At 42.4% G+C, this 24,180-nt stretch overlaps 2 protein-coding genes across 3 annotated transcripts in view; one reads left to right on the forward strand and one right to left on the reverse strand.

Moving 5' to 3' along the window:
* Positions 1–18,768: 18,768 nt before the first annotated feature.
* Positions 18,769–22,010, reverse strand: RIPPLY1 (ripply transcriptional repressor 1). 2 transcript variants are annotated; one of them, XM_003262154.2, is made up of 4 exons: positions 21,808–22,010; positions 20,851–20,926; positions 20,185–20,249; positions 18,769–19,620 (listed from the first exon to the last, which is right to left on the reverse strand). In XM_003262154.2, exons 1-4 carry the CDS (start codon positions 21,960–21,962, stop codon positions 19,461–19,463), a joined length of 456 nt encoding a protein of 151 aa, XP_003262202.1. In that variant the 5' UTR covers positions 21,963–22,010; the 3' UTR covers positions 18,769–19,460. The 2 variants fall into 2 exon arrangements, with proteins under 2 accessions (XP_003262202.1, XP_003262203.1); XM_003262155.3 differs by lacking the exons at positions 20,185–20,249; positions 20,851–20,926.
* Positions 18,873–24,180, forward strand: part of CLDN2 (claudin 2) — a 28,907-nt gene continuing 23,599 nt past the window's right edge. Inside the window, exon 1 of the mRNA XM_003262157.3 lies at positions 18,873–19,217. The gene's annotated coding sequence lies outside the window, so the exon portion shown is untranslated. The remainder of the gene's footprint in view (positions 19,218–24,180) is intronic.

Below are 24,180 nucleotides of genomic sequence, written 5' to 3' on the forward strand. Positions count from 1 at the left end.
TGTCTGAATCTACCTAAATGTACCCATTTCTTTTTAAAGAAAATTATTATACTTTAAGTTCTGAGATACACATGCAGAACATGCAATTTTGTTACATAGGTGTACATGTGCCATGGTGGTTTGCTGCACCCATCAACGCATCATCTACACTAGATATTTCTCCTCATGCTACCCCTCCCCTCGCCCCCACCCCCCGACAGGCCCTCGTGTGTGATGTTCCCCTCCCTGTGCCCATATGTTCTCATTGTTCAACTCTCAGTTATGAGTGAGAACATGCAGTGTTTGGTTTTCTGTTCCTGTGTTAGTTTGCTGAGAATGATGGTTTCCAGCTTCATCCATGTCCCTGCAAAGGACATGAACTCATTCGTTTTCGTGGCTGCATAATATTCCATGGTGTATATGTGCCACATTTTCTTTATCCAGTCTATCATTGATGAGCACCAAATGTCCCCATTTCTATTCTTGGGTGGTCTCACTCTATCCCGATAAGTATCCTTACTTTCACAAAAATGAACCGGTAAGGCTGTGAGTTCAATGTGTACTATAATTTAATGACCCATTATATCAGACTCTGTGGCCAATTTTCAACTATGTCAGTTCTGCATCAACAAGAAATAAGAGAATAGAAACTCGTAGTTGTCTGTTTCTTGTGCTGACCATGTAAATCCCAATGTAGCCATTTTCTTTCTTTAAACTCTAGAGTACAGTTAGAAAAAGTTAGCCCACTTCACAATTCTTGGGTTCACTATTAATACTAAAATAATCTGTAGTGGCAGTTACCTGGTCCATCTAGCCTTGCCTTCAATAGGCACATGGGCTACCAACATCCCGTATTATAATACTAAAAGAATTATCACTGCTTTCAAACTCAACCAGATTGTGTAATCTCCAGTTTCCTATTTCCTTGAAATGTTATCACCTGCAAGCACTCCAGGTACTACATTCTTTATTTATCATCTCAATAGATGCAGAAAAAGCATTTCATAAATTTTAACATCTTTTCATAATGAAAACTCTCAACAAATTAGGTATAGAAGGAATGTGTCTCAACACAAAAACACATACAACAAACCCACAGCCAACATCATACTGAACAAGGAAAAGGTGAGAGCTTTTCCTCTAAGAACTGGAAGAGGACAAAGATGCCCACTTTCACCACTCTTAATCAACATAGTACCAGAAGTTCTAGCCAGAAAAATAGGCAATAGAAAGAAATAAAGGGCATTCAAATTGAAAAGGAGGAAGTCAAATTTTCTTGTTTTCAAATGACATGATCTTATATATAGAAAAAACCTGAAGACTCTACCCAAAAACTCTTAGAACTGATAAATTCAATAAATTTGCAGGATACAACATCAACATACAAAAATCAGTAGCATTTTCATACACCAATAATGAACTAGCTGAAAAAGAAATCAAGAAATCAATCTCATTAACAATAGCTATTAAAAATATAATATCTAGGAATAAATTTAACAAGGTAAAGGAAAGATCTCTATAATGAAAACTATAAAAGACAGATGAAAGAAATTGAAGAGAATATAAAAAATGGAAAGACGTCTCATGCTCATGGATTAGAAGAATTAATATTGCTAAAAGGACCGTATATTACACAAAGTGATCTACAGATTCAATGCGATCCCCATCAAAATACCAATGACAGTCTTCACAAAAATAGAAAAAATAATCCCAAAATTTGTATGGGACCAATAAAGACCCTGAATAGCCAAAGTAATCCTGAGCAAAAAGAATAAAGCTGGAGGCATCACACTATCTGACTTCAAAATATACACTACAAAGCTATAGTGGACAAAGCAGCATAGTACTGGCACAAAAACAGACATGGACCAATAGAACAAAATAGAGAACACAGAAATAAATCCACACACCTACAGCGGAGTTCACTTTCGACAAAGGTACCAAGAACATACATTGGGGAAAAGATAGTCTCCTCAATTAATGGTGCTGGGAAAACTGGATATCCATATGCAGAAAAATGAAACTAGACCCCTCCCACCATATACAAAAATTAACTCACATGGATTAGAGGCTTAAATGTCAGACACAAAAAATATGAAACTACTATAAGAAAACAGGGAAAACACTTCAGGACTTTGGCCAGTGATTTTACGGATAAGACCTCAAAAGCACAAGCAACAAAATCAAAAATAGACCCAATGCGACTATACCAAACTAAAAATCTTCTGCACGGCAAAGGAAATGATCAACAAAGTGAAAAGATAGCCTGCAGAATGGGAGGAAATATTTGCAAACTATTCATCCAGCAAGGCATCGATATCCAGAATACACAAGGAACTTAAGCACATCAATAACAACAAAAAAAAAACCCTCAAATGATGCAATTTAAAAATGGGCAGATAAGGTGAATAGACATTTCTCAAAATAAGACATACAGAATGGCCAACAGGTACATGGAAATATGCTCAACATCACTAATCAGGGAAATGCCAATCAAAACCACAGTGAGGTATCATCTTACCCCAGTCCAAATAGCTATTATTAAAAGGACAAAAAAATGACGAATTGCTGGCAAGGGTGTGGAGAAAAAGGGAACTCTTTTTTGTTTTGAAACAGGATTTCCGTCTGTTGCCTGCCCAAGCTGGAGTGCAGTGGCATGACCACTCACTGCAACCTCTACTTCCCGGGCTCAAGTGTTCCTTTCGCCTCAGTCTCCCAAATAGCTGGGGCTATAGGTGCATGCCACCACGCCCAGCTAATTTTGTATTTTTAGTAGAGACGGGGTTTCGCCATGTTGCCCAGGCTGATCTTAAACTCCTGGACTCAAGCGATCAGCTCGCCTCAGCCTCCCAAATAGCTGGGGCTATAGGTGCATGCCACCACGCCCAGCTAATTTTGTATTTTTAGTAGAGACGGGGTTTCGCCATGTTGCCCAGGCTGATCTTAAACTCCTGGACTCAAGCGATCAGCTCGCCTCAGCCTCCCAAATAGCTGGGGCTATAGGTGCACGCCACCACGCCCAGCTAGTTTTGTATTTTTAGTAGAGATGGGGTTTCGCCATGTTGCCCAGGCTGATCTTAAACTCCTGGACTCAAGCAGTAAGCTCGCCTCAGCCTCCCAAAGTGCTGGGATTACAGGTATCAGCCACCGTGCCTGGCCAAAAAGGGAACTCATATACTGTTGGTGGGAATGTAAATTAACAAATTAGCCAACATGGAAATCAGTATTTACATTCCTCAAAAAAAAAAAAAACTAAAAATAGAAAACCATATGATCCAGCAATACCACTACTGAGTATATATTCAAAGGAAAGGAAATCAGTATGTCCAAGAGATACCTGCACTACCATGTTTATTTCAGTACTATTCACAATAGTGAAGATGTGGAATCTACCTAAGTGTCCATCAACAGACAAACGGATACAGAAAATGTGGTACATATACCCAGTGGAACACTATTCAGCATAAAAAGAATGAAATCCTGTCATTTGTGGCAACATGGATGAGCCTAAAGCATATTATGTTAAGTGAAATAAGCCAGGCACAAAAAGTGAAATATTGTATATTCTCACTCATGTAGAAGCTAAAAATGTTGAGACAGAAATAGTGGTTTCTAGAGGCTGGAAAGTGTAGGGGGAGGGGAGGATAATAACAGATATTGAAATTATAGCTAGATGGAGAATAAGTTCTAGTGTTCTATATCACCGTAGACTGACTATATTTAATAATTTATTGTATATTTTCAAATAACTAGAAGAGAGAATTTTTAATGTTCTCAGCACATGAGAAAAAATAAATGTTTGAAGTGAAGAATACATTAATACCTTGATTTAATCATTACACATTGTATACATGTATCAAAATATCACACTGTATTCCATAAATATGTACAATTATGTGTTCATTAAAAATAACATGAAAAACTATATAAATTGAATCTTATGGCTATGATACAACATGCATTTTTTTAGTTGGCTTCTTTCACTCAACATTATGTTTTTGTAATTCATTTATGTGACATATCAGCAGTTCATTCCCTTTTATTGTGTGTGATAATTCATTGTATGGCTATATTATGGTTTTTAAAATCCATTCTACTGTTAATGGAAATTTGGACTGTTTCCAGTTTGGGGATATAAAAATAATGTGGCTGTAAACATTCTTATATTTGTCTTTTGATGCCCATATTTATGCATTTCTTTTGGGTATATAAATATCTGGAAGTGAAATTGCTACATCAATAGAGTATGTATATGTTCAGCTTTGATAGATGCTTCTAAATAATGTTCCAAGTGGCTGTGCCAATTAGTACTCCAATCAGTCATAAGTAAGAGTTCTGATATCTGTATATCCTCACCAACACTTGGTATTGTCTATCTTTTTTCATCTTAGCCAGTCTGGTGGGTGTAAAATAGTATCTCATTGCAGTTTTAATTTGTATTTTCCTAATTATTTTTTAAAGCAAACTTTACTGAAGTATAATTTACACAGAGTTAAGGCACTCATTTAAAGTAAACATTTTGACAAAATGTATAATGTATGATTTTTACAAAATGTACACACCCGTGTAACCAACCACATTGCAATCAAGATATAGAATATTTCCATCACCCTGAAAGTTCCCTTGTTCCCCAACCAGGTCAACCTCCCCTACCCTCATGAGGTTCCAGGTAACCTCTCATCTGCTTTCTGTCATTATAGATTTATCTTTTCTAGAGTTTTATAAAAACTGAGTCATACACTAAGTTTTTCTGCCTGCCATTTCTGGCATAATGTTTGTGAGAATCATCCATGCCCATATCAGAAGTTTATTCCTTTTAGTGTTCCATTAGTATCAATATACCACAATTTGTATATCCATTCACCCTTTGATTGTCATTTGGGTTGTACCCAGTTTTGGGCAATTATGAATAATGTTGTTAGGAACAGTTTCTTACAAGTCTTTGTATAAACATATTTTCATTTCTGTAGGGTAAATATGCAGGAATGAAAATGATGGAACATATTTTTTAACTTCCTAGGGAACGTCCAAACTGTTTTTCAGATTAATGTACCATTTTGCATTCCTACCAGCGGTATATGTGAGCTCCAGCTGTTCCACATTCTCACCAGCACTTGGCATTTTAAAAAGTTTGTCTTTTTAAATTTTGGCCGTTCTAGAGGGTATGTAGAGTATTTCATATTGTAGTGTTAATTTGCATTTCACTGGTGGCTAATGAAGTCCAATGTCACTTAATGTACTTATGGACGTTTCTTTTATCATCTTTTGTGAAGTCTGTTAAAATCTTTCACTGATTAAAAATACTTAAATCAATTTTATTGAGAGATAATGCATAGATAATGAAATTTTACCAATTTTAAACAGTTTGAGGAGTTTGGAAAAAAATATACACTCATACAACCACCACTCCAATCAAGATATAGAACATTTCCATCAGTTTAAAAAGTTCCCTCGGGCTCCTTTGAGGCAACCTCCTCCTTCCACTGCTCGCCCTTGGCAACATTGAACTGCTTCCTATCACTGTAGTTTTGGCTTTTCTGTACTTTCATATAAATGGAGTCATACAGTATGTAGCATTGTTGTATTTTATAAGATGTTATTTTTATTGTTCATATACTTGTAAAAATAGCTTTTTTGAGATACAATTTATGTACCACAAAATTCGTCCTTTTTTGTTTTTGTTTTTTGTTTGTTTGTTTTTTATTTTTGAAACAGTGTCTCACTCTCTCACCCAGGCTGGAGTTCAGTGGCATGTTCATGGCTTACTTCAGCCTTGAACTCCTAGGCTTAAGCAACCCTCCTGCCTCAGCCTCCCAAGTAGCTGGGACTCTGGGTGCATGCCACCATGCCCAGCTAATTTTTAAATCTTTTGTGGAGATGGGGTCTTGTTCTGTTGCCCTGGCTGGTCTCAAACTCCTGAACTCATATGCTCCTCCTGTGTCAGATCCCAAAGTGCTGAGATTACAGATGTTAGCCACTGGTCCCAATGCAAACCCACCCACTTTTAAATGTAAAATTCAATGACCTTTAAGTAAATTTACAGTTTTACAACCATCACCAAAATCCAAATTTAGAACATTTCCATCACTCCAAAGAGAGCTCCCAATCCTCATTCCCATTCCTGGCCCAGGTAACCACTAATCTACTGTCTACCTTTTGTAATTTGCTTTTTCTGTACAGTGAATATAAATGGAATCGTAAAACATTTGGTCTTTGCATGTGGCCACGTTTAAGTATAATGTTTTTGAGGCTATTCATGTTGTAGCCAAGTATCAGCAGTTAGTTATTTTCGTTGCTGAGTTGTTTTCCATTGTATGTGTATATTGTGATCTATATATTCATTCAACAATTGATGAACATTTGGATTGTTTTTCACCTTTTTGCTATTATCAATAATGCTGCTGTGAACATTCATGAAATGTTTTTGTGTGGACATGATTTAATTTCTCTTGGATATATACCTAGGAGTGAGATTGCTGCGTCATATGGTAACTCTATGTCTAACATTTTAAAGACCTGCCAAATTGTTTTCCAAAGTGAATGAACCATTTTACATTCCCACCAGCAGTGTATGAGGTTTCCATTTTCTCCACATCCTTGCCAACACTTGTTATTGTCTGTCTTTTTATGTAACTATCCTAGTAGGTATCTAGTGGTATCTCATTGCAGTTTTAATTTGTATTTCCCCAATGTGAGCATCTTTTTATGTTCTTATTACATATTATTGGATGAATTGTGTCCCCTCCAAATTTATATGTTGAAGTCCCAACCCCCAGTAACTCAGAATGTGACCATATTTGAGATAGGGCCTTTAAAATTGTTATTAAGTTAAAATGAGACCATTAGATTAGGGCGTTAATCCAATATAAGTGGTGTCCTTATAAGAAGAGATGGATATACCAGGGGCACGTTTGTACAGAAAGACAATCATAAGAAAAGGCAGCAAGAATGGCCATCTACAAGCCATCTACAAGAGAGGGCTCACAATGAAACCAACACTACTGACACCTTGATCTTGGACTTCTAGTCTCCAGAACTGTAAGCAAATTAATTTCTGCTGTTTAAGCCACACAGTCTGTGGTATTTTGTTATGGCAGCCCTAGCAAATGAATACAGCTAATGATGTTGAACATCTTTTCACATGCTTATTCACTATGGATATATCCTCTCTGGAAAAATATTTGTTCATGTCTTTGGCCAATTTTCTAATTGAATTGTTTGGGTTCTTTATTGTTGAGTTTTAAAAGTTGTTTTCTATTCTAGATGTGAGTCCTTTGTCAGTTATATGGTTTGCAAATATTTTCTCCTAGTCTCTAGCTTGTCTTTCTGTCTAATTCACAGGACATTTCACAGAGCACAGGTTTTTAATTTTAATGAGGTCTAATTTATCAATTTTTCTTATGTAGTATCATGATATTGGTATCAAGTCTAGAAATCTTTGCCTAGTTGTAGATACCACAGATTTTCTGTTATAGCTTTCTCTAAAAGTTTCATAATTTCACATTTTACATTTGTTTATAATCCATTTTGAGTTAATTTTTGTATAAGATGTGAGGTTTAGATCAAGGTTCATTTTTTATTTTTGCCTCTGCCTGTCCAATTGTTCCAGCACCATTTTTTGAAATGGTTGCTTTTAGGTCTTTGATAAAAATCAATTTTGCATATGTGTGTGAGGATATTCACCTTAATTTTACAAAGATATTTTTACTTGATATCAAGTTCTAGATTACTTTTTTGCTTTTAATTTTTTTTAATTTTCCAGCACTTTGATGAGCTCATTCTATTGTCTTTGGCTTTTATTGATTCTCTTAGCTGTCAGTTTTATTGTTGCACTTTTGAAGTTAATATGTCTTCTTTTTTTCCTCCAACTGTCTTAACCCTTAACTTAAAAGTCTAAAAACAATGAAAGCCCTTTAAGGAACATTTGGAAAAAAAGAGGAAATAAAGTAAAATCACATCTAATGTCATCAGCCTAGCACAACCACAGATGTGCGCTTCTGGATACTAAATATTTTAAAGAGGGTTCATTATTCAATCCCTTGCCTATTTCTTTCTTTTTAATCCTACTGTCATTTTTACCCCCTTCTGAGATGGGATCTCACTCTGTTGCCCAGGCTGGAGTGCAGTGATGTGATCTTGGCTCACTGCAACCTCCGCCTTCTGGGTTCAAGCCATTTTCCTGCCTCAGCCTCCCAAGTAGCTGGGATTACAGGCTCCTGCCACCATGCCCTGCTAATTTTTGTATTTTTAGTAGAGAGGGGGTTTTGCTATGTTGGCCAGGCTGGTCTTGAACTCCTGACCTCAAGTGATCCGTGGCCTCCCAAAGTGTTGGGATTACAGGCATGAGCCACCATGCCCAGTCTAATCCTACTGCCTTTTATTTGGTTAAAGTTGTGGAGTCTCCAGCTGCATGCAATTTTATTGGACTCATAAAAATAGATATAAGGAAGCATTGCAAACATCTACATTTATGATTCTTACCTTCTATTCAGATAGGAAGAGCAAAATTTTCATTTCTACTAACTCCTCATGAGCCTATGTATGGTTTTCTATATATCTAATAGGGGAAGAGTCCACAAAAAGTGTATAATATTTACATAAAAACTAGTATCTTCACCCTTCCTTTTCTTAAAAAGAAACTCTCCTACCTTTGATAATTTTATTTGTATTCCCATGACTCTATCTTCATTTTACTTTTTATGTTTCAGCAAACATTTTGGTCAGTTGGAATTTTGCCTACCATTTTTGGTGGTGTTCTTGTGCCTGGAATTATTCTCTTATGGATTATTTGTAAGTTTTTCCACTATTTTAGAGAAAAAAAAACTGAAAATTTCCCTCTACCTTTTTGGAGTTTAAATAGTATGAATCCTTAAAGTTGTTTGTAGAAAAAAAAAAAAGTCCATTTTCCTAACATGCTGAGTGCCTTCAGAGTGAAATAATATGTAGCCGGGTGCCGTGGCTCACGCCTGTAATCCCAGCGCTTTGGGAGGCCGAGGCAGGCAGATGACTTGAGGTCAGGAGTTCAAGACCAGCCTGGCCAACATGAAACCCCGTCTCTACTAAAAATACAAAAATTAGCTGGGCATGGTGGCACTCACCTGGAGATTTTCTGGAGTTACATAAGACATAAGAATTGCTTGCCCCCTTGAGATGGAGGTTGCAGTGAGTCGAGATCACGCCACTGCACTCCAGCCTGGGAGACAGAGTGAGACTGTCTCAAAAAAAGAAAAAAAAAAGAATGAAATAACACGTTCATGTTACTCAAATGCACAAGCAGCCTAGCTTCGGAGAAATGATGTGAACTTCAGATTTTGTAAGCTATTGCCAATGGCAACCACCAGATGTCACCACTCCCAGTAATTCAGGCAAAGTTACTGCTCCCACATTTACAGTTTCACATACAGGGCCTCTTGGAAAACTTCTCCAAGTTGATTAGGAAATGGGGTATCCAGGAAAGGTGGGCAGACAAAAACTATTTCTACTACCTTTTTAAGTGAAGCCATGAGGTTTAGCTTCTCTAGCAATTTACATGAATGACTTATGCAAGATCGCCAAGGGTTTCTCCCAGAAATTTATAGGGCTTGTGTCTGCATTTTGAAAGGCAGACTATTATCCTGAAGTTCTTTTCACAGTGCTTATTAAAATACAACTTTATATACCATTTTACAGTTGTCTGAGTGGTTTAATCATATAACTATATACTGGAACCTCATTCCCAAAAACCTGCGAGGTTGATAGGCTAAAGGTTGTCCCCATTTTAGATGAGAAAATTAAATCACTTGTCTAACGTATTAGAGGACTGAACAAGTAATAAATGACAGAACTAAACAAGTACCCGAGTCAGTCTCCTGATGTTTGGTGCCCTTTCCTTCCCAGCACACTGCCCCCATCTCAGAAGATATTAAATATCCATTCATAAAAATCTGCTAAGTTTACAAAGAATGGCTTTTTATTTCAGGGCTTTCTTACACGTGGAAATTGTCAACAGTTTTCCAAGAATGCTTTGGTACTCAAGTTTCTATGGTTGTGTTTGAGCAGGGGGAAATTTGACTGTTAGTCCAAGGCAAAGCTCCTACTCCCAGGCTAACAATTTCATTACATGGGCAGGTCACTTCTTGGTATTTGTGAAAGAGTTACATACTACTGAAAGCTCAATATAAAATTTGATTTTCAATTGGATGTACTCCCAAAATCCTCAGAAATCAGTGGAAGGTGAGGAAATTGAACATGTGCATCCTTTCTGCCCAGTGTAGACATAGGCTGGGACAAGACTTTGACTTTGGGCAAACCTTCCTAGATGTTGTGGGTTCAAGTTGGAGTTTTTATTCCTGAATTCCTGAATCTCACCCTTCTCCTCAACCCTTCCCACCAAGAAAATTATATGCATAAGGAGCAATAGTAGAATAGTAAGCAAAGTATTTATTAATAAACGCTTGATCTGAGAATTCAGCATAGGCTTGGTAACCTTGTTCTCCTCTGTCTGTTGCAGGGTTCTTTGGTTTAAAAAAATTGATTGGAAAGTGCAGCTTAAGCTACTCCCTTCATTCTGAATCTGAGAAGCTAAAGTCTTCAGAACAAATTTGGCCTGACCTAATCATCCAGCAGCAAGTGGAACCGGCTATCTAGTCACAGATGTGTATGATTCTTTTCACTGTAATGACCTGGGTCACTGGTGAGCTGTGGCCCAATGATTGGCCTCAGACCAATGAGATTAGAAACTCCCATGCAGGAAGAGCAAAGGTGCCTGAAATTGCAGGTGAAAGTATTTTCTCTCACCATGGACCAAGGCTGAAGCACGGAGAGAGGGTTAAAAATGTTTTGCTTCCCTAATATTATTAGAGAGGGAGTACACTTGCTGTTCCACATATGTCTATTGGGGAGAGATTGATTTCAATGTTGGCTCCTGCTCTCGAGTTGCCATGGTGATGAGCAAGTGAAAAACAAGTGATAGCAGAAAGAAAGATTCAGTGCCACCCAGAGATCCAACACTCCAGAAGGAAGTAACAAGCTTCCCCTCTGAGCAGAACCAAGCTTGCCAGTGTCGCATGGGGGCTAGGGAGAGGGTGTTTAGGCTCTATGATTTGTTATCTCAGCAGTGCTCATTTTGTGACCAGTGTGTTAGAATGAGAAAACACGGCCACTCCTACTGACAGTCAAGCCTGCATCCTCTGCCCCCAAAGTCATATCAAATGACACTGAGAACTTTGAGTTATTATTGTACTGCTTCTCTCAGTGCCTACAAACAGATGCTACCATCAGGACCCATGCTGATAACACGCATCAACACCTCCCAATCTTTGTGCTGACTAGGGACAAGGCTGCCCTTCTGAGACCCTGATAGTTATGTCCAACACAAAAAGAGTGGCTAAGTCAAGCTGGCTGTGAGTACAGGACAGCAGCTAATTCTTTAGAAGTGCATGCAGCTTGGCTGAGAAGTAAATGTTCACCTCTCTGCAAACTCATCATCTAACATTTAATTGTATTCTTGGCATGTTTTGGAGATGTAGCTGTCTTGGGTCACCAGTCCTGGCAACATGGCTCCACTTCTTTTAGGTGAAGAATCATAGTTTGATAGTTTCCTGGAGATACAACCTTGGCCTCAGTAGAAGCAGGAAATTGGTGTCAAAGTGTAGTGGTGTGGCCTTCAAAAGTAAGCTCTGTCCTGGATTACAAGTGCTTCATATTTAGTCAGAGCTTAAGGCCCTGGACGATTGCAACGGTTGGTAGAAAGCACTGGACTCAACATGGAGATTCTGGAGGTTAGTCCTGACTCCTGCACTGACTTGCTATGCAACCTTGAGCAAGTCATTTCCCCTGTCATCATCTTCAATATCCTCATTTAAAAATGTTACCAGGTACAGTGGCTCATGCCTGTAATCCAGTTTGGAAGGCTGAAGTAGAAGGATTGCTTGAGCCCAGGAGTTCAAGACAACAAAATGAGACCACTGTCTCTATTAAAAAAAAAAAAAAAAAAAAAAAAAGCAGTGCGTGATGGCACACGCCTGCAGTCCTAGTTACTCAGGAGGCTGAGGTGGAAGTATTGTTTGAGCCCAGGAGTTTGAGGCTGCAGTGAGCTATGATTGAGCCACTACTCTCCAGCCTGGATGACAGTGAGACCCCTTATCTAAAACAAAATGAAAAAAAAATGAAAGTACTGGGAGTATTAAGAGATTCAAATGAGATCACGGAGGTAAAGTTGCTTTGAAACACAGAAAGAGCCTAGCACCTGTGTAAAGCAAGCTTATTAACATACCCAGAATATTGAAGGACAAAGATGTGCAGTCCAAGATTCTTGAAAGTGTACATGGAGAAAAGCAAGTATCTTAGCCCATGTCTTTCCCATAAACTTCAGGGGAGTGTGTTGACAGTACTTGGGGCACCGGGGCTTAGTAGAGCTAGATAGTGTATTAGTCTGTTCTCATGTTGCTAATAGAGACATACCCAAGACTGGGTAATTTATAGGAAAGAGGTTTAATTGACTCACAGTTCCCCAGGGATGGGGAGGCCTCAGGAAACTTAGGATCATGATGGAAAGAGAAGCAAACACGTCTTTGTTCACATGGCAGCAGCAAGGAGAAGTGCCAAGCAAATTGGGGAAAAGCCCCTTATAAAACCATTAGCTCTTCTGAGAACTCACTATCAGGAGAACAGCAGCATGAGGTAACCGCCCCCATGATTCAGTTACCTCCCACCAGGTCCCTCCCCTTGACATGTGGGGATTATGGGAACTACAATTCAACTTGAGATTTGGGGGCGGGGACACAGCCAAACCATATCAGATGGGAAAGGCAAGGGAAGTCAAAATGATGACGACTATTATGATAGCATGTGTCAAAAAAGAACAATTATTAGATGGGTATACATTCATATATACACCTATGCACTATATATAGTAGTGTGTGTACATGTATATATAAATATATATGCATGTCTCTATCACATCTGTAATGTGCCAAGTACTCTGCCAGCCCCTTACATATGCTGTCTCATTTCATTCTTACATTAACCCTGTTAAAATGGTACTATTATCATTCCTATTTTATAGATGAAGAAACTAAGGCTTAGAGACATTTTCTCATGGTCACTTAGCTAACAAGGAGTCGAGCCAGTATTTGAACCCAGGTTTAGTTTTAAGTCCAGAGTCTGTCCCTATAACCACCAGGCACAAAACAGTGCTGGCCATAGAATCCTCTGGATGGATAAGCCCCGTCATCCTGGGCCTTGTGCTGTAGGTTTAGAGCTCAGCCACTAGAGGGGGCTGCCTGTCTTGCTGTTAGTGAACACGAGTTGAATCGCTAGGGACTTGGAGGCCGCTGTTCTCTCCCTTGGATGGAAGACTTCTAGAAGAATCCAGAGCCTGACTCCAGCTGGTTCCTGGTCTCACCCTCAACCTCTTTTAATTCACATTTGGTTCCAGGCCTCAAGGTGTCCCCAGTGATGGGGATAGCAATGCCTTTTTGAGACAGTTTACACACTTCTTTCCCCGTAGGCTGCAGGAGGCCAGGGTGAGCTGCCTGCCCTAAGGGACTTTCAGGGCTTCTCTGGGGGAATAAGGAGGAGGGAAGGAGGAGCCTAGTAGTTAAGAGCCAGGATTCTGTAGTCGCACTGTCCTGTTCTACCCCAGCTTCCCACTCACTGCCTGTGCTACTAACAGGTCACTTCACTTCTCTGAGTCCCAGTTTCTTATCTGTAAACATTAGGATGCCCCACCACCACCACCCAGTTCAGGATAAAGTGTGTGTGGTGCCAAGCACAGTGCCTGGGATAGAACAGGAGAGCTCAGCAATTGGTAGTTCCTCCCACTTTTCAGCCAGAGTGAGACATGCCCAGCCAGGGCCCATTCCACTCTGAGGCAGCACAGCACCGAGGGGCAGGAACAGAATTCCCTCATTCCCCTCTCACCTCTGGTAGCCCTGTGCCCACAGCCAAGGTGCTGTGAGAGCCTGCCACTGCAGGGCAGGAGGTCCCCAAACATTCCTCCCTCAGTGACACCTTTCAGAGTCCCTCAGTTTTTCCTGGCCCCTGGCCCAGAGTTCTTCATATCCTCTGACTCACTTCCCTGCAGCCAGAACTTAAATCTTTTCTCCCTTGCCCTCCCACAGATTTAATCCTTCAGCAAACCCTGTTGATTCCACCTCCTGAAAGCATAGGGCTCTGGAATCAGCGGCCCTGAACCCTGGTTCTGCCACTTACCATGAATGTAACCTGGAGCAATTGCTGTCATCTCTCAAATCTTGGGTCGGTCATTTATTAATTACGCGACCTTAAGATTCCTTAACTGCTCTGAATCTCAGTTTCCTCATACATAAAACAAGGAAAATAATAGTGCTTGAGTTTTAGGGTTGCCATAAGGATTAAATGAGGTAAAATATGTAAAAAGCCTGACCCATAGAAGGTGCCACAATTTACCAACTGTGTGATTTGGGGCAAGTTTTAAAAACCACTCTAAGCCTCAGTTTTCCCAACTGTACCTATCCTTCAAAGTTGTTGTATTAAAGGAGTTAATCCACATAAGGTTCGTAACAAGAATTCCAGAATTATCAGCTGTTCTAACTCTTATCCTCCTAGGTATCCTATTGTCTAGTCTTCTCTGGACAGGGAAAGCCCCACTCCCACACCTGTGGGTGTCACCACCTCCTACTCCCCCCGTCCCCCGCCCCGCACTATGCCTGTATGGCTCTCTAGTGGACTGACAGTTCGTCTCCTCTCTTCTCCAGTCTCCTGTTGTAAACTGGTGACCTGACTTCACTGTTTTACCTGTCATGGCCTGGTGTTGGTTCCTGTATTTTTTACTTAATCACCGCTGACAAGGCTTGTAGCATCTTCCATGCAGGCACACAAACCCAGACACAGAAACCCAGCTAACTCTTAGTTTTCTCATTAATAAATGGGGATAATAATAAGACCTATCTCTAGGACTGTTGCGATTACAAGTACCACACAAGATGATGGGTGTAACGTCAGTAGCAAGTGCTGTGGCACCCGCTGTCAGAGCACTCATTCCTTGTTGGCTTTCTGTATCTGGGTTTCTGTGTTTCCATAGAGGTTGTCACGAGCCTTGCCAGCCAGGGGATAAACCAAAAACACAGGAACCAACACATATTCCTGATAGGCCAAAACAGTGGATTCAGGTCTGCTAACAACCTTGTTTGGGATGGGGTTGGCCACCATTTGGCAAAAGGGAAGTGGGGAGGAAAGGAGACAATGTATCTACCCACTAGATGGGTCACACAGGCACAGTTTTGAGGAGGGGGTGATAGGTGAGGGTTTGTAACACCCACTGGGTAGGCAGAGGGCTTTCCGTGCTGAGGTAAAGGAGAATAGGCGACTATTTTAATGAGCATGTGCTGTGTGGGGAAGAGGTGTGATACAATAAAGAACTACAGTCAGGAGTTCAAGACCAGCCTGGCCAACATAATGAAACCCCATCTCTACTAAAAATACAAAAATTAACTGGGAAAAATTAATTGGGAAAAAATTAAATTTTGTAAAAATACAAAAATTAACTGGGAAAAAAAAATTCCAGCTGCTCGGGAGGCTAAGGCAGGAGAATTGCTTGAGCCTGGGAGGCAGAGGTTGCAGTGTTGCGCCACTGCACTCCACTCTGGGCAACAGAGTGAGACCCTGTCTCAAAAAACAAACAAACAAAAAAAACTACAGAGGTTGTAGTGAAAGGGTTAAGAGCAGAGGGCTGACCTTGACACTTGAGGGGAGTGGGCCTATGAATTGAGCCAGCATGCGGCAGAAAAGGCATTTGAACCCAGGTACATCTGCTTCCAAAGCCCATGCTCTTAATCGTTACAACATTAAGGGCTGGCACATAGTAAGTGCTCAATAAGTATTGTTTAATGAAGGCATTCATAGTGTTGCCTCTTTCTGAAAAGTTTTCTCCCTCCATTACTACTCATGCCTATCCTTCAAAGCCCAGCTCAAATGCAGCCTCATCCCAACAGATGTGTCCTCTCACTGCTGCAACAAGGTGGGAGAAACAGGAGGAAATCAGTGCTAGGATGGGGAAGTGCTGGGACACTAGGATGGGCCAGCCAGGTGGACCTGGAGGAAGGACTCTTGAGTTTTGCACAGAGATTTTTTTCCTGAGTTTGTGCACTGGAGTTGAAGTTGGTACAAGGATTGGAAACGCCCATAACAAAGTAACTCATACTGAGCTCTGATTAGTAAGAACAGTGAATTCCAATTACTTAGCAACCACGTATGGGGAAGAGGATTGGAAGCCATTTCAGGACAGGGGACGGAGAGGACAGTGAGACAAAATGTCTGCCCAATAAACAACAGCACGTGTGCAGTAAGGAAGGCGGGGTTGGGAAATGAGAAGAGCCCATTCTGAGTTAAGAATTACTGCTTCAAGGGTTTTAGGGTCTTTAAATCCCTGAGGATTTAGGGATTTGTAATACTATGCTATATAATACCTTAAAACCAAGGATATTGGGATTCCAAGGATTTTAAATCCCTATAACCTATGGTATAAAGATTCGAGCAATTTTTGAGCTATGAAATGCTGGGTGCTTAGGACCCAAAACAAGGATTTTAAGCAGAACACTGGACATTTTGAAGTACTAATTAATCTCCCTTTTACTTCAAATCAATCCTGGTTTAACCCTTGGAAGAGTGGTTTCCAAATTGTGTTTTCCACAGTCTGGGGATCCTTGAAGGTGCCTCACAGAAAGGGGTGGAGACAGCTACTTTACCAGAGAGAAGACACCAGCATAAGAATTCTGGGCCCCCCATTATGGCTTCCACCAGGGTAGCTCCATTTTTATTTGATTTATATATTGGGCTTCTGCATTCAATTCAAAAGAAAGGTTTTCCTGCTGAAGCACAAAAAATACGTTTACAAACCTCTGGCCTTGGAAAAAGGGAGCTGAAACCTGTGGGTTACCATTTGAATGTAGACAGTGGTCCAGGGAGCCACACTTCGCCTCTGTTTTTTTTTTTTGTTTTTTGGGGGGGCGGGGGGGTTTCTTTCTTTCTTTTTTTTTTCATTTTGGAATAAACACTGAAAAGATGCTTTTACCAGTAAACCATCAAATGGTGCCAGGAAGATCAAGTGGTGATAACTGACAAATCAGTTATTAGTTGAGTAAATCGTCATTAGCTGACTCTGGCCTATAAGATCATTTCCTTTATAAAATCAGTAATAGCAGCTACTAAGACTACTATTATTATGACTACTACCATTTATTGAGGTTTTGTACTATGTGCCGGGGGCATGCTAAGTACTTTACATATATCATTTAATCCTCACAATAACTCTGAAAGGAAGTATTATTAGCTCCATTTTACAGATGAGGAGACTGAGACTCAGAGTGGATAAGTAACTGGCCCAAGGTCATACTGCTAGCACATGGTAGATTCCACTTACAAACAGAAGCAGAGGACTAAAAGAATTAATGTAGTCAAAGGTCAATTGCCTGGAAGCCTTAATTAAAGAACAAGGTTAAACTTTGACCAATAGATGGCACCAGTGTGTGAGTTTGGTGGCCTGCTCAAGGTTGTGTCCAATGCAGGGAAGTCCCAGCTAGGGCTCAGAACTGAAGCAGCCTGTCTCATGTTGAGGGAGGAGGAAAAGAAAGATGGTCATCGTTTTGCTCCTGAATGAAATGACATTACCGTTTCCCCTTTGTAGCTAAACCAGGAAGCTAGCAAGTTGGGGAACAATGGTGGTTCCACCAAGAGCTACTTTCAGAAGACTTGAGAATCTTTTCTCTTTCAACATTTCCTGAGCACCTCCTCTGTGCCAGGCAGTGTTCTGTACAATGAAGTCATATGGGAATATCAAATACAGCCCCAGGTTACTGTATAGGAAAGGAGGCAAATGCTCTGGTAGGGGAGGCTCTGAATGAGTGGGGGCACCCAACCTGGTGCCTGGGATGTCTGGGGAGGCTTCCTACAGCAGGGGTGTCTGAGCTGGTTCTGTTGGAAGAATGAGAGTTTCCTAGGCATGCGAAAGTGGAAAGGCATTCCAGACAGGGTTAAGGTGTTAGAAAGCATGCCACATTCAAGGAGAGGCAGTGTAAACTTCAAGAGTTGAGAGATGAGTCTCAAGAGACAGGCAAAACCCAGACAATTGAAAGGCTTAGAATATCAAGTTAAGTACTTGATTTGTGAAGATATAGCACTGTGTGTGTGTGTGTGTGTGTGTGTGTGTGTGTGTGTGGTGTGAACACATGTATTTTTCTGAGTAGAGAAGACATAGGTTCTCAAGGGGATCTGTGACAAAAAAAAAAAAAGTATAAGCCCAAAAGTGTTGGCAAAGGCATGATGTGGTCTAATCTGGTGGTCAGTGTGGAAGATGAATCACAAAGGGACAACTGGAGGCCAAAAAAAAAAAAATTAGTCGAAGAGTAATTGGAGCAAGGGTAAGCATGAGGGTCTGAGCTGTGGTAAATACAAAGGGAATTGAGGAAAAAAATTGCTAGGTCCTAGTAGCCCTCCTCCCCACATGCACACAGCCCTCTCTGAGGCTCAAATGAGGCTGCACCTGTCACATTTCCCCTCTAACCTGCATCCCTACTCCCAACTTACAAGCTGCCCTTTGGGGGCCTTTTTGTTTCCTTTCCAAGCCGTCCTTGAAGTTTAATCAAGTCTGATTTCACAAATTGATGGAGAGGGCCTGGCCCCATGCTGGGTCCCCAGCCCTACAACCCCATGAAGAAAAACTTGTCAACTGACCTCAGGTAGGAAAAGCAATGAATTGGCCTTGAGCTGGTCTCTGACCCTCTGCCCATGGTTTCACAATATGGGCAGAGTTCAGTTAAGAAATCAGCACAGTTCCAAGAAAAAGGAAAACACCATCCAGTTTATTTTTCTCCTGATTCATCTCATGCCAACACACAGACTTCAATGGACAGCAGGCAAAATGGGGGGGGGGGCATCCCCAGAGCAAGCCGATTCTCTACACAGCCCCTTCCGTTCCTGTAAGACTCATCAAAAAGGCACCCCAACCTTGCATGGATCTGCTGTTGGTATTCCTTGGGGTGAAGCCAGAAGTCAGGCTTTCCACAGAGAGACAGGACTACATGGCCACCTGGGAAGGCTGGGGAGTCAAAGGGTCTGAGGAGTGACTACTTCCCTCCACAAGGGCATTCCCTGCCCTGCTCTGCTTCCTGGGGGCTTCAGCAAGCCTTCCTTCTTCTAGAGCTCCTAGAACCCTCCCATGGTCAACACAACAGCAGCCCAGACAATGAGATGCCAGAGGCCTGAGCTCACAGGCCAGTCAGGTAAGCCACGGTGAGCTGGGCAGCTAGAGGACCCAATTTTCAGTCCAGAAAGCTCTATCTGCTGGACTAATACTCCTGGCTAATTGATGTCTGTGAAAACTTGCCAGACAAACTGAACCCCAATCAGACTCTGGCTGCCTCCATTTGGATAGGTTGGGATGGGGAAGGGGGATGAGCTGTGGCGCTGTAGGGTATGGACCCTGGTACCCTCACACACCCTTCTGGCCCCTTTTCATTGGCCTCCTACTTCTCTTCTTCATCCTCCTCCTCTTCATCTTCCTCTTCTTCTTCGCTGTCTGAGTCCTCATATAGGTTGATGGTTGCCTGGACAGGAAAGTTCTGCAGTAAAATCTCCCCAGCACTGTACAGATAGTCGAAGGAGCGGGATTTAGGCCAGAAGAGCCTGTGGACAGAGAAGAAACATGGCCCCTAACAGGTCTCATATGTGCAGAGGGGCCAGTAGGGCCAAGAAAGAAGCTGGCCCCTAAACCCCTTCTCTTGGCTGCAACAATGAGGTCAGAGGGAAAGGAAGCAAGAAAGTTTTGTAACAGAACCTTCTGCATTGTTACAAAGTGGCCCCACCCAGGAAGGCAACCCCTTATGGACCTACAGTGGTGGGGGGGGAGGCAGCCCCAGCATCTGTCAATTACGGCTCTGACTCCACCTGCTACCTACCCCAGAAAGCTTCTAGCCAAGAATTCTCCAGCCCTATGGCCCCATCTCCTTCCACTGAGGATTATTTCACTGACCCATCCATGGGGGATCATTCTTGGGCATCATTAACAATGCCTCCAGAAAAGACAGCCTTGGCAAAGTCCCTTAACCTCTCTGGGCTCCAGTTTTCTCTTCTATGAAACAGCGATCATAGATAGCAATTCCTCCCCTCTCCTGCTTCACAAGACCTTTGTGAAGATTAAAAGAGCTAATGGATCTATGTCAAGTTTGGAGTTTCATGCCAGAAGCTTACCTGACAGGGTGATGGAACCTGGATTCAGCCTTGGTGACCTCAGCAGCCGTTGCCCCACCAGCAGCCTGTCCAAAGCAAAAGCTAGCATGTGGCTCAAAGTACATGGCTAGATAACTTCCTCCTCTGTACTAGAGGTCAGAAAGCTGCAGGTAAAATGATCTTGAAGAGACCTTAGACATCTCTGGGACCCAGCAACCCCCAATACCCGTCCCTCAACAAGGAGTCTCTCTTGGTTCTGGTTGAAAATCAAGCAGACAGAGTCCTGCGGGTTGTTTGCTTCCCTGCCTCTGTTCCAGCACCTGTTTGGAGGCTCTCCAGGGGACAGAGTTCTACTGAAGCAGCAAAGATTCAGGGAGATGGGGTGGGTGGGAGAGCACTGGAGTAAGGTGCCAGGAGACCAGGCCTCAAGCACCAGCACTGCCACACACTGGCTGTGGGGCCTGCCCAGATCCCTTGCCCACTCTGAGCCTTGGTCTCCTCATCTTTCCAATTGCCACAGAAAGCTTGGATCTGCTCTCTGTTGGAATCAAATGTTGGCAAAACTGTGAGGATGCTATCTCAGATGTGCACCTTTGGACTGAGGTCAGGGGCTCTCTGGGAAGTGACCTGGTCAGTGTTAATGCATGTGGCTGCACGTGAACATGCGTCACAAGGGCTCGAACTCACCAAATCCACCAGCTTCCTCATCTGCCTTGGGGAGTCATTTGTGGAAGACAGCCAGGGCCTCCAGAGACAAGTTCCTCTGGGACAAAGAGGAGAGATCAATCGGTAGAGGAAGAGACTGAAAGGTGGGCTCCCTGAGATAACCAGAGGCCTCCCAAAAGCTTGGCTCAGGTGCCATCTGCTCCAGGAAGCCTTTCCTAAGGCTCCTGAGCCCATTCCAGGACAGATGCCCCTCCTCTCAGCTTCAGCAATGTTACTATTGCTTTTATCATGCTGTCTTGTAATTGCCTATTTACTTGTCTTTGGGCTTCTTAAGCTCAAAGATATGCTCAATCGTATCTGAATTCTCAACACCTAGCACAATGTCTGGTACACAGTAGCTATTTCAGTAAATGTTTGTTGAAGACTAAATGTTTGGAGTAATGAATGGGGGTTAGATGGAAAATATCTTGCCTCCTACTTCCTGCTCCAAGAAGTAGAACTCAGAGCTCTACCATCTTCCTGGGCTGAGGAAGAGGGCCAGAAATGTTCTTGGGTCCACTGCTTCCCCACTGGACTTGCAGAGGTAGGAAAAAAGCAAATGGAAATCTTACAGCGTGGTCAGGAAAAAGACATGTCCTAGTCAAGGGCCTCTTTAGACTTTGGTCCTCTTTCCCCACACTCCCCACCCCCAGTCTAGATTGTGTTAAGCCCAGGTTTCATGGCAGTTCCCCATCCCCCTCAGGGGACTCCGCCACCTGGCCTATGAGGACCTGGCTGCTTCACCTTCAGCTTTGGCAACAGCCACTGTCCCCAAGTCCCCTCTTGCCACCCAGCGGGATTAGTGAGGTGAAAAGTCAGATGAGATATCCAGCTAGAGATGGGGAGGGAGGGCTATGAGGCCATTGCTTTTCCCCTTCACAGAGAACAGGGTGCCCTGGACATCTCACTTTCCTTCCTCTCTCAGGAAGCTCAACTTACCTTTCACTCCCATCTACTTCTCGTCCAGAGGAGAGAAGGGGAGATGGGCTTAACAGGCCAGGGAGTGCCAGTGGGGCTTGTGCTAGGTCTGGAGCTAGCGCCACAGCCAGGGCTGGAGCAGGGGTGGCAGCAGCACCACAGGCAGCAGAGTCCATTCTTAGGGGACCAAAGCCAGTGGGGTCTCCTACTTCCCAGAACCTTATGCACTCTTTTGGCCCTTCCTGGGAGACCCTTTTATAAGCCCTGCCTGGTCTTATAAATTATTCAGGGAGGACAGAGGTGGGATGACTTGGGAGGGGGACAAAGATTTAGGGAAGGGGCTCAGGGAGGGAGAGCTGGGTTCCTGGGTGTGAAATCTCTCCCAGTTGAATAAACATGGTGTCAGTGGGAGGTGAGGGATTTGCTTTGCCTCCAAGTCAGAAACGAAAACACAGAAGGGGCAAATCGCACACCATTTGTGTGAATTCCCCAGGGAGTAGCAAGGCCTGAGAGGGGAAGGAGAGGAGCTCATTAGCACTCTGAAACCACAGAGCTGTCAGGGCCAGAGGGCTGAATAGACAGGCCTTTAACAAAGCCAGTTCCTGGCAAGAAGAGACAGCTGACCCCTTTAAGGAGAGTGAGGGACTCACTTGTTATTTCAGCTCAACCTCAAATAGATTTGCCAGGTGGACCTGAATGTAGGGTGACTGCCATTAAGCATATCATCTGGGTTAGGGAAAAAAGGAGCATTCTGGGCAGAGCAGGCCCAGTTGCTTGTAGGGTAAACCTTAAATCTTCTTTCAATGCCTCTCAGCCCCTTACTGATCAGTTCATTTGCCAAAGTGCCCCTTCCAGCCTCAGCAGTAAGTGGTCCAGTGAAAGAGAGCAGGCAGGATTTTACAGGGCCTCTGGGTGAGATTCCAAACCTCAGAGCTCAGCTTCCAGTTCAGAAGCCAGGGTGCTGGGGAGAGGCAAAGTTCTGCCCGACTACAGAGCTGCCGAAGGACCAGCCCCAGCCCCAGGCCTCAGTTCCCTCATGTGAGAGATGAGGGTGCTGGCCCAGTGGTCTCATAGGACCGTGCCAGCCTGAACACTCTCTGACAGGGGCTACATAAACGGGTACTGAACCTGGGCAAGCCCAGAGGCCTGAGCACAGTCCTCGGCCTTAGCCAGCCTTCTGGGCCTTTGCCAGAAAGCTTCTAGTTACAACTACTGGCAGGGGCCTTATGCTTCAGAGGTCTCGAAAATATTCCTCCTGACCTCAGTGTCCAGCACCAGCACAGATTTAGCTTCTTGGACGTTCATCACAGTCTGGTTTGTAATGGTCAAAAATTAGAAACAACCTCAATGTCCAATAATAGGAAACCAGTTACATTAATTAGGGCAAATCCTTGCAACTGAATACCAAGCAGGTGCTCACAATCATGTTCTGGGAAGTATTATTTTTCAACACAGAAAATGGAAAAAAAATCAGATGGTAAGATAGCATGACTAATTTAAGGGCTCCTCGTTTCTCTGTTCACCTACCCCCCATCTTCACCCCACTTCCAATTCTAGTCCCACTATGTTCTTTTCAGGAATGGAAAATTGAAAACAACCTAAATGTCTCACTTTTAAAAGCTGGTTAGATAAATCATTGGACAGTTACACAATTTCATATTAAAATTGGCATGGTAGAAGAATGAGGGAAAAGTTAACATTTTTAAAGAGTGAAAACAAAATAAGTCTCTAAAATATTACTTAGAGGATGATCCCATTTTGGTAAGAAAAAAGATGTAGAATAGACAGCGTGCAGAGAAAAAATAAGACTGGTGAGAAGAAAGAGTGTTAGGGTTGTCATTTCTGGGAGTAACAGTGGGGTGGATTTTTACTTTATGTTTTTCTGAATTTTCTAAAAAGTTCCACAATGAACTGATATTATTTGAGTAATAAAAAGGAAAGGCACTAAAAATAAAAATAAACCAAGAAAGAAATGTTTATCCGTGGAGGAGCAAAAGCTGGAGGAAATGACAGATATTTTCAAATATCTGAGGATTAGACTGCAATGAGATTACACTTGTTCTGGGTGACTTCAAAGGGCAGGGCTGAGGCCCATGGCTGGAAGCTACAGGGAGACACATTTTGGCTCAATCAAAGGAAAACTTTCTAACAGCTCAGCCACCACCTAACCCAAGGGCCTGGCATGGTCCCGGCCCTCAATAAACAGAGGTTTATTATATGAGGTGAAATGAGTTCAGTGGAATGTGCTGCCTTGGACTTGAGAGAGCTCTCTGTCCCTGAATTTTTTTAAGTGCAAGATAGATCCCAGGTCCTGAAGAGGGAAATCTTGTGGGGAAAGAGAGAGTTGCTGGGGAGCCAGAGCATCTATCAGTCTCTGAGAGTTCTTGCTAAATT

Source organism: Nomascus leucogenys, chromosome X (assembly GCF_006542625.1).
Source record: "Nomascus leucogenys isolate Asia chromosome X, Asia_NLE_v1, whole genome shotgun sequence".
NCBI classification, from domain to species: Eukaryota; Metazoa; Chordata; class Mammalia; order Primates; family Hylobatidae; genus Nomascus; species Nomascus leucogenys.